The 16,593-nt window shown below is 40.8% G+C and overlaps 1 protein-coding gene across 4 annotated transcripts in view; it reads right to left on the bottom strand.

The window, feature by feature from the left end:
* The window catches only part of SMYD3 (SET and MYND domain containing 3), a 709,642-nt gene that overhangs the window by 143,582 nt on the left and 549,467 nt on the right, over positions 1–16,593 (bottom strand). For all 4 annotated transcript variants that reach the window (XM_032242383.1, XM_032242385.1, XM_032242384.1 and 1 more), the window contains 3 exons: positions 11,275–11,342; positions 9,311–9,413; positions 2,494–2,604 (listed from right to left, as the gene is read on the bottom strand). In XM_032242383.1, coding sequence (XP_032098274.1) covers positions 2,494–2,604; positions 9,311–9,413; positions 11,275–11,342 — 282 coding nt within the window. The remainder of the gene's footprint in view (positions 1–2,493; positions 2,605–9,310; positions 9,414–11,274; positions 11,343–16,593) is intronic.

Below are 16,593 nucleotides of genomic sequence, written 5' to 3'. Positions count from 1 at the left end.
TATACTAACAAAAAAAGCATAGTATTGGTATAAAAACAGACACATAGTCCAATGGAACAGAACAGAAAACTTAAATTCATGTATTTAGAGGCAACTGATTGTCAACAAAGGCATCAAGAACACACAGTGGGGAAAGGACACCTCTTCAATGATTCCTCATCAGAAAAGTGGATATCCATGTGAAGAATGAAACTAAACTGTTATCTGTCACCACACAGAAAAATCAATCAAAATAATGACTGTGAGTCTGGAAACTATAATACTACAAGAAAACAGGGGAAACACTTCAGGACACTGGTCTAGGCAAAGATTTTACGGGTAAGACCACAAAAGCACAGGCAACAAAAACAAAAACAAATGAGACTGCATTGAACCAAATTGCTTCTGCAGAGCAAAGGAAACACTTAACAGAGTGAAGAGACAACCTATAAAATGGCAGAAAATATCTGCAAACTATGCATTGAAAAAGGGACTAATATCCAGAATATACAAGGACCTCAAACAACTCAACAACAAAAATATCACAAATAATCCAATTCAAAAGTGGGCAAAGGATCTGAATAGACATTTCTCTAACACTTATACCAAAGGCCAATAAAAATGCTCATCACCAATCACCAGGGAAATGCAAATCAAAACAAAAATGAGGTGTCATCTCACCCCAATTAGAATGACTATTATCAAAATGACAAAAAGCTGTCAAGGCTGTGGAGAAAAGGGACTCTTACACCAGGCTGGTGCAAAAGTAACTGTGGTTTTTGCCATTAAAAATAATTTTTGGCAGGGCACGGGGGCTCACGCCTGTAATTCCAGCACTTTAGGAGGCTAAGGTGGGAAGATCATGAGGTCAGGAGTTCAAGACCAGCCTGGCCAAGATGGTGAAACCTGTCTCTACTAAAATTACAAAAATTAGCTGGGTGTGGTGGTGGGTGCCTGTCATCCCAGCTACTCGGGAGGCTGAGGTAGGAGAATCACTTAAACCCGGGAGGCGGAGGTTGCAGTGAGCTGAGATCCTGCCACTGCACTCCAGCCTGGGCAACAGAGCAAAGCAAAACAAACAAAGTATTAGCTGCCCACTGCCCCCCAAAAAAAGACACCTAGGAATAAATTTAGCCAAGGAGGTGAAAGGCCTCTACAATGAGGCTACTTTTAATGGCGAAAACCCCAATTACTTTTGCATCCAACTAATTGTACCACCATTATGGAAAACAGCATGAGAGGTTCTAAAAATAGAACTACCATACAATCTAGCAATTGTAGTACTGGGTATTTATTCAAAGGACAGAAAATCAGTATATCAAAGGGATACCTACAGCCCCATGTTTATTATAACAGCACTATTCACAAAAACTAAGATGAATTAACCTACTAGATTTAAAAAATGTGGTATATTCACACAATGGAATATTATTTAGCCATAAAAAATGATATTCTGTCATTTGTGGCAACATGGCTGGGCCTAGAGGACATTATGTTAAGCAAAATCAGTCAGGCACAGAAAGATAAATACTACTTGTTCTTACTCATATGTAGGAACAAAAAAAAAACTGATCGCATGGAAGTAGAGAGCAGAACTGTGGGTACTAGAGGCTGGGAGGGTGGGGAGAGGTTGGTTAACAAACACAAACTTAGATAGGAGGAATGAATCTGGTGCTCTGCAGCACTGTAGGGTGAATATGGTTCACTTTAATTTATCGTATATTCTTCAAACACTAAAACAGGATTTTGAATGTTCACAACACAAAGAAATGATAAATGTATGAAGTAAGACATGCTAATTACTCTGATTTGATACTACACATAGTATACACATAACGAAATATCACTCTGTATCCCATAAACTTGCAATTATTATGTGTCAACTAAAAACAGAAAGAAAAAACTATATGGATAAAAAAACAGATGAGGGATTATCGGGGGTTGGGGCGGGGTGACTGAAGGGACATGAGGGCGCCTTTTTGGGAAGTGAAACTGTTCCGTATCTTGCTATTGATGGCCGTTTCATGACTGAATTTGTTGAAATCATAGAACTGGCTCACTAAATAGGGTGAATTTTTGTATCAATTGTACCTCAACAAACCTGATTTTACTTTGAAAATTATTTTTAAAGAAACAAACTAGGTAAAACTTGGCATGTTGTTTACCGAGCAGTAACTGTTGTCAATCATAATGTAACTCAACCCATTTACTACACGTTTTACTGGCACCCTGGCCTTCACCAATCCTTTTAATTAAATGTTTAATGCCTACATTCCCACTTGACTCTAAACCCCATAGGTCCTCACTTTTGGTTAAATCTCAGCTTGTCACCAACTTTGTGGGTGACAAAAGTTCCAGAAAACAAAATATATTCAATTCGATGAGTTATTTATCCGTTTCCTACCATGTACTGACAGTCATTTACTTTGGGGTTTATGGGATAAAGGCAGAGTTCTCTGAAGATCATTGAGATACTGCCGCGGAGGTGTTTCAGTCTGCTTCCATACCACATACCTTGTCCTGGGTTTGGCAGCGAAAACAGTCACATTCGAAGCAGTACTGGTCCCTCAGCTGCTTCCGGCGCTCCTCACTGGTCATCAGCATATCCAGGTAGCAGATGGTGAGCTGTGTGGGCCGGAGAGAGGGAGGCGTTCACAAATCTGTTGTGCTCATTTCTTTAACAAATGGTTTTTATTATTGCTAATTATTGGAGTGAAACTTGTTTTTATTATAAGCCAAAAATATAAGAGAGAAACTACCACTTACAGTTTCTCTACCCAAATAATCCCATGTAAAATTTTAATCAATTTCCTTTCACTCTTTGTTCTGTGGTAAGCACATATATATCATATATTTAAAGAATGGGGCTTATGATCTCTGTACCCACTTTTGTATCTTACTTTTTTCGCTATAGTAAAGTGTCAAAAGCTGTTGTGCGTTTGGTATTACTAAGGTTTGCTAATAAATTCTATAACCATTAGCAATCAGAGAAGCCAAATTAATCCTGGCAACCAAATGGGTGGCAGATGATGCAGCCAGATTGCTGTTAAGTTCTAACCAATTCTATAGCTGCCTCATGGAATTTAAGGTCATCCAAATTTGGTATCTTTGAAATGAGACAACAGTTCTCTTACTTGTCACTAGGTTTAAAAAAATCTAGAATCATTTCCAAATAGGGGAGAGTTTAATGTGAGAGTGCCATCACTTATGGAAGCATTTGAACTGATTGCCTTATACCCTTTCAGAGTAATATCCCCTGCCTTGGACAGTGGAGGGCTGTAAATGAGAGGATGTATTTAAAGGACTCCTCGGACTACTCTCTATGCTGAGTCCCCTTTAAGTCACAGGTCTTTAGGCAACATCATAATGATTAGGCATTTTGCACTTGATTAGATCTCTTATGAAAGTGTAACTCAAAATTCAGAAAACAGAATGCTTGAGCTTCCCCTCAACTTGTTCCATCTCAGTTGGAGCTCTCTCACTCTTAGTTGACAGAAACTCATCTTTTGTCTTATCCAAATTGAAGCCTCAGCATTCCTTGACTTCACGCTTTCCTTTACACCTGCCATTGAATCCACCAGGAAGTTCTGTGGGCTCTACCTTAAAAATTACCAACCACGTTTTACCATTTCCAATGCTACCATCCGGGGCTGAGCCATCATCACCTCTTACCTGTAAAATGCAATAGTCTCACAGCTGGTCTCCCTGATTCTTTCCCTAGGCCCCCTGCACTCCACCTTCTAGCCAGAGTGATTCACTTAAAATACAAGTCAGATGACACGTTCTGTTTGAAACAGCTCCCCACTTTGCCTGAGTACAGGCCAGGTCCTTACAACTCCACAAGTGCAACCCAAAGTGTGGGCCCCGGACTGGTGCTAGTGCACGCTGTGGGCCAGCAGTCCATGATGAAATGAGTAACGAAACACAAAGTCAGGATTTAGAAATGTTTTCTACTAATTTGATAAGGGTCGTTTCAGGTGACTAATAATAAAACATTGGACTTTTTTTTAAGACTGTGCCTCTCACTCTGCCACTAAGGCTGGTGTGCAGTGGCATGATCACAACTCACTGCAGCCTCAATCTCCCAGGCTCAGATGATCCTCCCACCTCAGCTTCCCAGGTAGCTGGGACTAAGGTAAGGCATGTGCCATCACACCTAATTTTCTGTATTTCTTGTAAAGATGGAGTTTTACCATGTTCCCCAGGCTGGTCTTGAATTCCAGTAATCCTCCCTCCTCCACCTCCCATGGGATTTCAGGTGTGCACCACTGTACCCAGCCCTTTTATTTTATGTTCTCTAAATGTCATTTTTCTAATAATTTAGTTTCACTAGATTTATTTTTTTAATTTATTATTGCATTTTAGGTTTTGGGGTACATGTGAAGAACATGCAAGATTGTTGCATAGGTACACACGTGGCAGTGTGATTTGCTGCCTTCCTCCCCATCACCTGTATCTGGCATTTCTCCCCATGCTATCTCTCTCCAACTCCCCACCTACCACTGACCGTCCCCTATTTCTCCCCAACAGACCCCAGTGTGTAGTGCTCCCCTCCCTGGTTTCACTAGATTTTATAAAAATAGTCTGCAATAGATAAAGAAGGGAAAGAAAAGCAGGTCCTTCACTGTAGTTGGAGAAGCAATGGCGTCACACCCTCCCACGTGCTCCCTCTCACGCCCCTCTCCCTCCTATCTGCTGCTCCACCAGGCTGGCCTCCTGTCTGGCTCCACACACACTCCCACTCAAGGCCTGTGCACCGGCTGTTCCCTCTGCCCTTCCGCCCAGTCTACTGCAACAACCTCCCTCATCTCCTTTGAGTTTCAGTCAAATCCCACTTTCTCATTAAGGTCTAACCTTACTACCCTATTAAAACTAACAACCCAATTCCCTTCCCTTCTCTAGTTTTTCTCTTCCTGTATCCCACGTCAGCTTATACTATACTATATAAATTACTTCTTGGCTTTCAAAAGTAGAAAGTAATTATGGGGGTGTGTGTGGTGGGGGAAGAAGCGAAGATTTTAGAAGAGCAAGAAAGCAGGATTATCCACTGAAGGAGATGACACAAGCTCCCTAGAGCAAAAAGCTCCATGTGGTTTTTCTTATGCTTAAAAGAAAGCATCTCACGTCTACAAAGTATGATCTTACTTGTTTGAAATCATGGTAGGACAAAGGCAGCCATCCTCTTTGACAGAAACTGAAGCTTTGGGAAGGCCTCGCTCAAGCTACAGGCGTGATGGTGGACGGCTGGACTGGCCAGCCAGATCTGTCAAATCCACCAAGGCCATCACCATCACCAAGGTGACAGGAGCCAGGCCTGATCTGGCTGGCTGGCACTCTATACTCAGAATCAAGAGTATCTGCCCTTAAGAGATACAGACAGTGATGTTACTGAGCATCTACTGCTCGTGGAGAGGCAGCATAGAACAGTCAAAACTAGCGAAGGTCTGGGATTCAGGCAACATTGAAGCTTGCGCTCAGATCTCGATTTAAGTCTGATGCTCTTTTTACATTAACATGGCCACTTCTCACATCTGGCGGGGAGAGAGGGCTGTAGAAGTTGGAGTCTCTTACGGAGTTTCTGTAGCACCTTCAAACCTGAAATACTCACACCTGTGTTAGGCAATGTTCTGGGGCAACTGAGAACCTTCAGCTGAGACAACAGGAACTTTTTAGTTTCTTCGGTGTTTCTCTTGCTCCATGATCTGAAACCTGGATTGCGCCTCTACCTTACCAGGCAAGTTCTCGTTTCTAATGAATGCTATGTTCCAAATTCCAAATAACCTACTTCCAAGCACACTTTTTGAAACAGCCTGTGAGTAGGTCTGAGATACATTCACCTTACACTATCTGGTTCTGTGGGTCCACGGGAGGCGAGGCAGTAAATGAGCCCATTCCGATGTTCCCTCTTGGGTTAACTCTAGGACACTAATTCTGATCCAGCCCAGCGCCTCTGAGTCATCAACTCCCATTATCAGAGGACGCAAATGGACAGTAGTTATTGGATGATTACAGTGTGCCCAGTGTGAAGTCACTAACAGCAGGGCCTGTCACTCCAGAAAAAAATGTGCTTGACTAACTCAAGACTTTAATACTGGAGCCAAAACTCACTAGTGATCTTGTCAGGCAGTGAATGGGCAATAGGAGACTAGTTACTTCATTTAACCCCAATAAACAGACCCTAAAAGCCTCCCTGGGCATACTGTAATCGCCTGGAACCATGACCTCGACTACGCAATGGTTTTCTAACTGGCTTCCCTGCTGCCTTCAGTGTGCCTTTCATCTTCTAAATTGCCTGGAGAGAGATCTTCTGAAAACTCCCATCTGATCACGTCATTTCTCTACACGAAAACTTTCAATGGTTTCTCACTGCCTATGAATAAGGCACACAAGGCTTTCCCTCAACTGATTTTTCTGTCTGCCTTTGTAGACAGAAGAGAGTCTCCACGTCTCTCCCCGAGACAGTTATGTACATTGCTATACCTCTGAAACAATGGACACCATGCCAACATGTGTCTGGCATCACTGTCTATGCCTAGCCTCTCCTCCAAACTCAGCTTACTGAGAGTCTCTCATGCTTCAAGCTGGGCTCAAATACACCTCTTCCTATGGGGACTGCCCCATTACCTCAGAGAAAGTGACCCATTTTTGTGCTTCTTTTGTGCCAATGAAGTCTGCAAAATATCAACTCTGAAGGGCTCAATGGCAAAAATGTTTTATTCATATTTTTGAGAAAAAACAGCCAGATTACTAACTGGTAATGACAGCTAAAATCATGTTATTAGCCAAAGATAAAAACCTTTATTAAAGACTCACCAGTTGTAATGGAGTATCTGCTCGCTAAATGCAGGGCTCATTTAGTGGGAACATGAATCTTAAACTTAGCCATTGATCAGTTGATACCTTAATGGCACAGAACAAAACTGCATTAAAGTATTAAAGCCACTGACCACTGTTTTGCCATTTTAGTGCAGCTCTTATGGAAAATGCAGTCAATCATTTCTGACACTAGAGCAGTGATTTTCTAGGTCTCGAATACATTGCTTACATTAGAATCTCAAGACAAAATGAACTCCTTTTCCATGAAGCCATCTTTTCATTGTCTGCAACTCAATGGGGAAGTGGGGAAGATGACCAAATTAAAATTAGACCTTGTTTCATTTCTAGAATCACATGATCAATTACAAGTTTTTCTGTTAATACTGGCTCTAAACTGGAAAAAAGCCTAAAAAATACCACTTCCTTTTAAAAGGAATGATACTCAGTAAAACCTGAGTATCATTTAGCCTCTTCTTGCTTCACAAATCCTGCTAATTTTACTTTCTAAATATTACATTTCTCAGATACCCTATCACAAGCCACCACCTGACCTCCCCCCACTTCAGGCTGCCATTGTTATCTCTTCCCTGAACTACTACATTGCCCTGACCCTCATTCTCCCAAACTTGCCGACATACAGAGCATGGCACCGGCATCTGGGGAGGGCCTTCCTGCTGCCTCATAACACGGTGGAGGGCACCACATGATGAGATGGCAGGAGCATCCCCTTCCTATAAAGCCACCAATCCCATCATGGGGTTCCCACCCTGATAACCTTACCTAATCTAAATTACTTCCCAAAGACGCCACCTCCACAAATCATCGACAAGAATTTGGGGATCAAGTTTCCAACAGATGAAATCTGGGAGACACATCGACAAAGGGCCTTGAAGGGCATATAACATTACAACAAACAGACATAGTGGACGGAGAGAGGGACGATGAATCAGGGGAAGCGCTGTTCAGCTAGACCTACAAAATGGAATGGAGAAATGTTCACTCTCTTAATAAGCGGGTATATACGAAGGACCTGTGGGGACAATCTTCTTTTTGTTGAGAAGATGCCTTGCTAGGTGCCAGAGGGGAAAATACCTGAGTCTGAAGGGCTTTACACTGAGTGGAAATGTTTTGTATTGGGCAAGAGGAAGGATTTGCTTGTTGCTCCAGAGATGGAAGGAGAAAGATGTGGAAAGTCAAAGCAGCACCGAAAGACAAGGTGTTTCACTCAACTAAGAGAAAACCAACGACGGAGAAACCTGGCAGCCAACTCCACGAAAATTTAAGAATCTTTGTTTTTGAAAATTCCAACCAATTCAAATTGTTTTCGTCAAGTTGCTTGATTCCTTAATTTGCAAAAACATCATCATCATTGACAACAGCAGCAGCCACTCTTGCTGAAAATAGAAAGTGGTTCCATTTCTTGAAGTCGTTTATGGCCCCAGGGGAAAAAAACAATCTAAATTCGCCATCTCAATGACATATATCCCAGTATATTTCATACACTGGTCCTAAAATCTGGAAATTTAGCAAGTAGTTGTGTAAGAAGTGGTTCATTCCACGGAAAATCACTTTGGGGAGAATCTTGTCAAAACCAATCCCTGTCTACATAAAATATGGTCCCTCTGAGTTTAGGTTTTACTGGCTGAGTGCTACATAAATGCAATAAAAGCTTTTGATATTGTTTTTCCTTGCAATAAATATCCACTTTAGCAAATTGGAAAGGAGAAGGAAACCGGGTTCTAGAAAGAGTAAATTATCTGTAACTCGGAACTCAGCATGGGTAATCACTGTGCAAACCAGCACAGGCTTAGGTTCAGAGCCCCAGAGCAGCCCATTTGCAGCTGCCTTGTGAGAAGGTTCTTCACCAAAAGAGGCTGGCTGGGCAGTCTATAACAGTGGAGAGGTCAAGACCAGTTCACTGCTGGAGGCCAGCCTCCCTGCCCTCTATTCCCTTTGCCTCTTTGCTTAAATGATCACTCAGACATGCAGATGGGTTTGTAAAGTCCCAAAGTCAGCCTGAAAGAGTATTAAGTTGTTTGCTTTATTAACACAAAGTAAATATGCATAACTACCTTCAAAATGCAATCAGTGGCCTTTTGAGTAAATAAGTCTTGGGGATCCCATTCACAAGCTGGAATGCCCTCCCTGCCCACGGGAGGATATGAGAGGCTGCTGAGCTGTCGCTACCAAGGAGATTTAATGATGTCCCTGCATGTGCATAAAGCACACACACCCTCTGTCTCACACATAAACACCTCTCTCTCACACACATAGGAAAGGAGCTGTCATCATCCAGAAATATGGTGACCTCTCCCCTAAAAATTTAGCCCATTTGTAATTTGGGAGAAGAAATGATAGATTGCTGGGGAGAGGTGACTATACTATGAATATTCTCACTGGCAGAAGGACAATGAAAAGTTGCCCCCTCTGGCAGAATCAGTTTTAGGGCTGGGCCAAGCTGAGAGGGTCTTTGATAGGAAAGAAGCCAGGTAGTGGGAAGCATGGGTTTCCTTACCTCCTCTCCCACCTCGATGTCTCGGACGGCTCGCAGTAAGAGGTGGGGCCCATTAAACACAACTGAACAGTTGGGGTCACAGCTGTGATTGAGCAAGGAGATACTGGAAAAAAAAAGGGGAAAACTGTCACAGCTCAGCAGGTAGGGTCAAATAACTAAATTTAACAAATGCAGTGGGTAAAACACACCTTACTTTGGGTGGGCAGCAGAGGTAGGGTCGACAGGACACCAGGAATGGAGTATTTGGGGTGCATTCACAGAACTGTCACTAGCGCATTTCCTGTGAAGTTCAATTCTCCCCAAGATGCAGGGTAATTAGGGAATTCTATCATTTAATAATAAAAAAAAATTCTAAGTCCTTTTTGGGGATTAGGGCATAGCTGACTGATTAGATAGTAGCCAAGAAGGCAACCCAACATGAAGGTGGGAAAAAAACTGACTCACAAAGAAATACTCTGAGAGGGCTGGATGCAGTGGCTCACACCTGTAATCCCAGCACTTTGGGAGGCTGAGGTGAGTGGATCATTTGAGGTCAGCAGTTCGAGACCAGCCTGATCAACATGGTGAAACCCTGTCTCTATTAAAAATACAAAAAAATTAGCCAAACGTGGTGGCGCATGCCTGTAGTTGCAACTACTTGGGAGGCTGAGGCAGCAGAATTGACTGAACCAGCAAAGCAGAGGTTGCAGTGAGCCAAGATCACACCACTCCAATCTGAGTGACAGAGCAAGATTCCACCCCAAAAAAAAAAAAAAAAAAAAAGAAAGAAAGAAAAAAAAATACTCTCAGAGATAATGGGATGCAGCAGTCAAGATACCATCAGCCTTTCCCATAGGATCTCATTCGTTGAGCTCCTTTGGAGAAATGGCTGTCTTTGCTAGAACATCCACAGTGAAGATTAATTAGAAATATTTCCTCTTAAATAGACAGCTGATGTTATTTTGCCAGCTACATTGTGATGCACCCTGGGCCATCATCGTCCAGTCATTTTATTACCTGGGAGGTACATTTTTTACCATCTGGGAAACAAAATGGATTTAAGCTGCTCTCATCAATTGATACTAATTAGAATGAGCACTTATTATGTGGAAACTTTCTTACATTTAATCCTCACAACAGTCTTATGAGGATCATTTACCGGGCAAGAGACTAATACACAGAAATTAAATGACTTGCTCAAGAACATACAACCAGTAAGTGGTGACAGAATTTGGACCATGTGGCCTGAACTCAGAGCCCATGCTTTGAATCATTCAATATTACTGCTTTTTGAGAACCACTACCAATAGACCTGACCTATGGTTAATCACAATGGTGAGAAATAAGAAAAAAGGCTGGATTCTTAGATTCACAATTATTAGAAAGTCTACATTTGTATTTAGACTCTTATGGCATAAAAACAAAATGGAACTGGGAGTGACTGTAGTGCTTGTGGAAAGAGTTTCATAGCTCAGTGGTGAGGGTCAGCTCAGCAAAAAGCATTCAGGGGCCAGAGCCTGGGAGTTTTCTTGCCTCCACGAGTGACAGAGTTCACTGTATACCAACTCAAAATACAAAATGAACCCAACTGATGTGTATGGTGAATCTGGTGAAATAATCACGTGCTTCAGCTCAGGAAATTGGGAAATAAGATCAGTGGAGGGGTGAGGTAATAACCAAAGATCAGCCTGATGGTTAATTAGCACCCACAGCCCTCAACTTCTTCACCCACAGTCCCCTTGAGAACAAGAATTTAGATCTGAGATCTACCTCTTTGTTAATACCACAGCATATATTGTGGGGTTATAAAATTGTTTTCTTTAAACTTAACATTTTCCATTTTTTTTTGTAATTTATTGCTAAGTTTTAAGCTTGGCTCTTGAACCAGCTGCTGCAACTGCCTTTCTAACTACCCACAAAGGGCTGGGGATTTGGGTGGGAAGGAAAGCTGTGTCTTCCAGTAAATGAAGCACCATACACTATACCTAGGATATAGGCCAACACCAACTTCCTGCATCTCTGCATTACAGATGGTGAAAGAGTTGCAGATCACCTGTAAAAACAAGGAGGAAAACCATCAATATTACTAGAGTCACTTAAATTTCACAGCCAAGAGAATAAAAATTTTCAAAATCAAATGTAGGAGCGTCTTCGTAGTTGCTTAGGAAAGATTCAAGCCAAACATGAATACTCTTTGATTTACAATAGAATTTATCTGGGATATACTCCCACTAAGAACATCAGGTGGCTACGTGTAGAAATAACAACCTCCTGGGAAGAAAAAAAGAGACTTAAACCACCACAGGAACTATTAATTTCGGTCTCATTATCCACTACACCTCAAGTTACAATTACATGAAATGTTCAAAATTCAGAATACAAGTAAGCTATTTATTGAAAACTAGATCTCTACCATACATGATTTTTCAGTCAAACAGCATGCAGGTTCCAAATGCCACTGTGTATCTGTTGAGTAAGAACCACTTGTCTCTTATTCCTACAAAATGAGAAGTATACCCTGAGTGAGCCTGTGATCCACGTTGATGAAGGCCACGGGGAGCACTGGAAGCCATTTAGCCAAGCCACAGCATTCTCTAGGAGTCCATCGCTGGGTGTATGGCACAGTCCTATGTCTTATGTGGAGATGGAGCAAGAGCAATAAAAAATGCAGCCACTGTGCTCAAGAAACTTAAAAACCTCTTCTGTGAAATAAAATTGACGTATGAAGCCACACAGAACCATGGAAAGAGCACTGGACCACAATCAGGAAATCTAAATCCTGGCTATACATCGCTGCTTCAGACAGGTGCTAGGGAAAGAGCAGTGAAGAAAAAACCAAAGTTCCTGCCTTCCTGGAGCTCAAGTTCTAGCTGAAGAGATGGATTTAAAAGAAAAAACAAACCCAATGATAGAAAACTGTCACATGTAGATAAATACCAAGGAGAGAAACAAGGTCCTTGCAGAGAGACAGTTGTCAAGAAAGCCCTTTAGGATAAACTGACATTTAAGCAGTGACCTGAGGGACTGCTGAAATGGACGTGTGTAAATACATAGGTGATGAAGGTTCGTATCAGGAGAAGGAGCAAGTGCAAAGGCCCTAAGCTAGGAATGCCCTTGGTGACAGAGGAACAGCAAAGAGGCTACTGTGACCAAAGCAGTCGGTAAGCAAGGGCAAATACGAGATCAAAGACAGCCAGATCATTCGGGGCCTCACTGCCATGCTGGATTTTGTCCAGAAGGAGACAGAAAGCCACTGGGTTTTGGGCCGAGGCATAAAGAAATCTGACTTCTGCTTAAAAGGCTTGTTCTGGCTGTTGTATAGAGAATGGGCTATAAGAAGGTGAATGGAAGTAGAGAAAATGGTTAGGAGGTCACTGCTAGAGCCCAGGTGACAGATGCCGGTGACTTGGATGTCAGTGGCGGGAGAAGTGGGTACACAGCCAACAGGACTTACTGCAGGACTGCTTAGGGGGAATGAATGGAATTAAGGATAATACTCGAGTTTTTGGCCTAAACAAATGGACTATCATAGCTACCATTTATTAAGATGAGGAAGAATTTCACAGGAACAAGATTGGTTATAGGGAGTTGAGAGGAAGTCCCACAGATCTGTTTTGGTTAGGTTAAATTTGAAATCCAAGCAAAGACTAAGAATGAACAATTGAAGTTGACAAGGGGAGCTGCGGCTAGAGATATAAATTTAGGATGAAACATGACAAAGACCATTAAAAAAAAGTAGAAGAGGCTAAAGATTTGAGATGAACCAGTAGCTACAAATGGATGCTGACTTGCTATCGTTTCTGTAAAGGAAAAAGTGATGACAAATTTCTCCAATCAGGTTTACATGGAAGAACACGAAGTAGGAAAAACATTGAGTCCGCTAAGACTCTTGCACTGCTCCGAACAGCTTTATATGAAATCCAGTGCAACCTATCGTGATTTGGCATTTTTCTCTCTAAATATATGATAAAATTGCAATTTCAAATCAGGAGAAAATCTGTACAGACATATTTGTAAATAAATACCAAATTGCTTTAAGGACATCTATTTTGCATTAAGCTACAAAGAGTATATTATCTATATATACTTACATATAAAATGGATGGTAAAAATATAGGACAAAAAGTCCTACGTTTAATTTTTGAAATTTTAAACTTTTTAACATTTTTAAATTTTTGAATTTTTAAATGGGTATGATTTGGGGAGAAATATAAGTTTTAACACATATCTTAAAGTATAATAAGAGCTTCAGCTGAAATAGTCCACAAACAAAAAAACCAGGTCAAACACATTTAATCTGTTACCTTTTGAATCAAAACAACATTGTTTTTTCCTGAACTATGAAGCAAATTAAAGATTTTTTTCAAAATGGGAAAAATCTTTTATCAGTTTTATTACTTCAGTGTATTCTGATGGATTCTGATGGAATGTTTAAGAAGGAAACACTAACAAGGGGAGATGTTAACTTGCTTGCCTCTTCCACTGGGAAACTTTTCCTGATTTTCTAACATGACTTCCCTCTTTAGCAGCATTTATCATACTGGATCATTATCTGCTCACTTACTTGCCATCATACACAACTAGATCGTTAAATACTTGGAAGGCAGACATAGTGTTTCATTCGCTGCTATATTACTGTATCTAGGACAAAGCCTGGCAAACAGAAGACACTAATAAACGTATTTTCTTTTTTCAGAGACAAGATCTCACTCTGTCACCCATGCTGGGGTGCAGTGGTGCAATCATGGCTCACTGCAGCCTCGAACTCCTGAACTCAAGCAATCCGCCCTCATAGCCTCCAGGGTAACTGGGACTACAGGCCTGCACCACCATGCCTGACTAATTTTTTAAAACTTTTTGAAGTGACAGAAGTCTTGCTGTATTGCCCAGGCTGATCTTGAACTCCAGGCTTCAGGTGGTCCTCCCATCTTGGCCTCCCAAGGTGCTGGGATTACAGGAAAGAGCCATAGCTCCTGGATTTCATCTGTATTAGTCAGAGTGTTATGTGTTAGTCTTTCTGGGTTAGTAAATAGAAAGTTTAGTTTTTTGCCTACTCTCACTTTTATTTAAAATGCTGGTTCCATTCAGTGCTATTTCAATTAACAACCTGACAGGCAATATTTTGACATGCACACCTGATAGCAACAGTGGATATGTGGCAGCTCTCCGGCTTTTTTAACGAAAGAATAGGTAGATAAAATGTCCATGTATGCTCAGTAATTTGAAAGGAATTGCTCTTTATATCAAGAATTAAAAGAATGGGAATAAAGCCCAGAAATAATAGTTTAAACATTTTTCAAAGTATTGACTTAGTGAAAATAGTTTTCTTAGGGAACTGCACAGGTTAAAACAATGAATGCATACTTCGCAAAAAGGTAACATTTAGAACAGAATATTAATGGTACTATTTCAATAAAAATAAATTTAACTGGGTTAATGAACTCTTTCTAAAAATTAAGCTTGAGGTTGGGTGCATTAGCTCATGCTTATAATCCCAGCACTTTGGGAGGCCAAGGCTGGCAGATCGCCTGAGGTTGGGAGTTCGAGACCAGCCTGATGAACATGGAGAAACCACATCTCTACTAAAAATACAAAATTAGCCTGGCATGGTGGTTCATGCTTGTAATCCCAGCTACTCAGGAGGAGAATCAGGTACTAGGCAGGAGAATCACTTGAACCCGGGAGGCAGGGGTTGCAATGAGCTGAGATCACGCCACTGCACTCCACCTTGGGCAACAAGAGTGAAACTCCATCTCAAAAAAAAAAAAAAAATTAAGCTTGACTATTGCTTTAAAAGTTTTTACCATGTCTTCAAACTAAAACATATATTTATTTTATTATTGAATATAGTTATATTTACTTTTCATCATTTTCCTTTAAACTAACTGAAAGCCTTCATATACAACATTATAGTTTTTCTAGATGACAAAAATCTAGTGAGCTGTTATTGAGCCTCTGTGTTTTATTAAAAAAAACTACAGTAACATTTAAAGTGTTCTGTGAACAAACTTCTTATGTCTTTTAGTTCAGAGTCTAGGTTCAGAATCTGACATTTGTGTTCTGAGGTTAAAAATTTCCCTGTACAATAGACACAAATAACAATCAATACCAACACACAAAGTGAATACCTCAAAAACCTTATAAAATGTGCATATTATGGTGTATTCAAATTTCACATTTTTTCCTGAAATTCTTAGGACTAAAAGCTTTGTATTGTAGCAGATGTTAAACTGAGATACTTGCAACACAAATCACTACTATGCCATATTGCCTTGCAACAGTAAAGCACAACAGCCATAAGAGAACACACGACCCAAGCAGAGCTGAGCAATTCCACACCGTAACACAAGAACCTATCCGCTTCCCAGCCCCCCTCCCCTAATACACAGCCTATTTCAAGTAATACTTTCAATTTCTATATATATATAAATTGTGTATATGTGTATGTGTGTGTATATATATATATATATATATATATATATATATATTTAAAACACATTTAAAAAGAAGGGAATTCAGTTTCTGAACGCAACTATAAAGTGGTTTCCTCAAAGACCATTTGCCTCTCCTTTAAAACTTCCCTATCTAAACAAAACACACCAGTAGAAAGTTTGGCACACAAGACTTTAGGCATATCAAGTTGACTAATTAGAGGGACTACATGTGAATTTTTGAAAAGGAGTTTAATGCACTTAGTTTTATTAAATTCTGTGGACAGTAGGAGGAAGAGCTGGCAGGTATGAAAACCAAAAGCGGAGACTTTTACACTAAATAATTGCCTCTGCCCTCCCACTCCTAGAACGAATATTTCTCTAACTTTAAAAGTACAGTAAGCATTTTAATCAGGGTGTAATTTCCTCTATCCACAGAACATGACCGGTTATTAAGCAAAGATTTTTTCCAGAATCTTCTCATAAACCTTAAGAGATTAAAAATTCTATCTCCCAATCCCTCCTTATCCATATGGCAAATATTCATCCATCTTTCAGGACTCAATTCAGACCTGTCCTGTCCCACTCCCTCTTGGTCACACATTTACAATTTTTGCTAACCCTAAGGAGAAAGGGTTTGAAATCTCTAAGCCAGAACAATAGCGGGAGGGAACCAGGCTGGCGAGGGAGGTCAGCTCAGGAGAGGAGAGGAAGTACCTCCCAAATGATGATTCGCAAATCCCAGGATCCACATGTGTTTCCAGAAGACTTAGAGATTACAGGTGATTTCGGCATCTGTTTCAATTTCCATTTTTAAAAAATCGGTAACAGAAGGAATGACCACACTACATTTCCCTTTACCAGGAAGTTGCT

This window comes from Sapajus apella, unplaced genomic scaffold, assembly GCF_009761245.1.
Source record: "Sapajus apella isolate SASKATOON/1434 unplaced genomic scaffold, GSC_monkey_1.0 scaffold49, whole genome shotgun sequence".
Lineage (NCBI taxonomy): Eukaryota > Metazoa > Chordata > Mammalia > Primates > Cebidae > Sapajus > Sapajus apella.
This window is presented reverse-complemented; position numbering and strand designations above follow the sequence as displayed.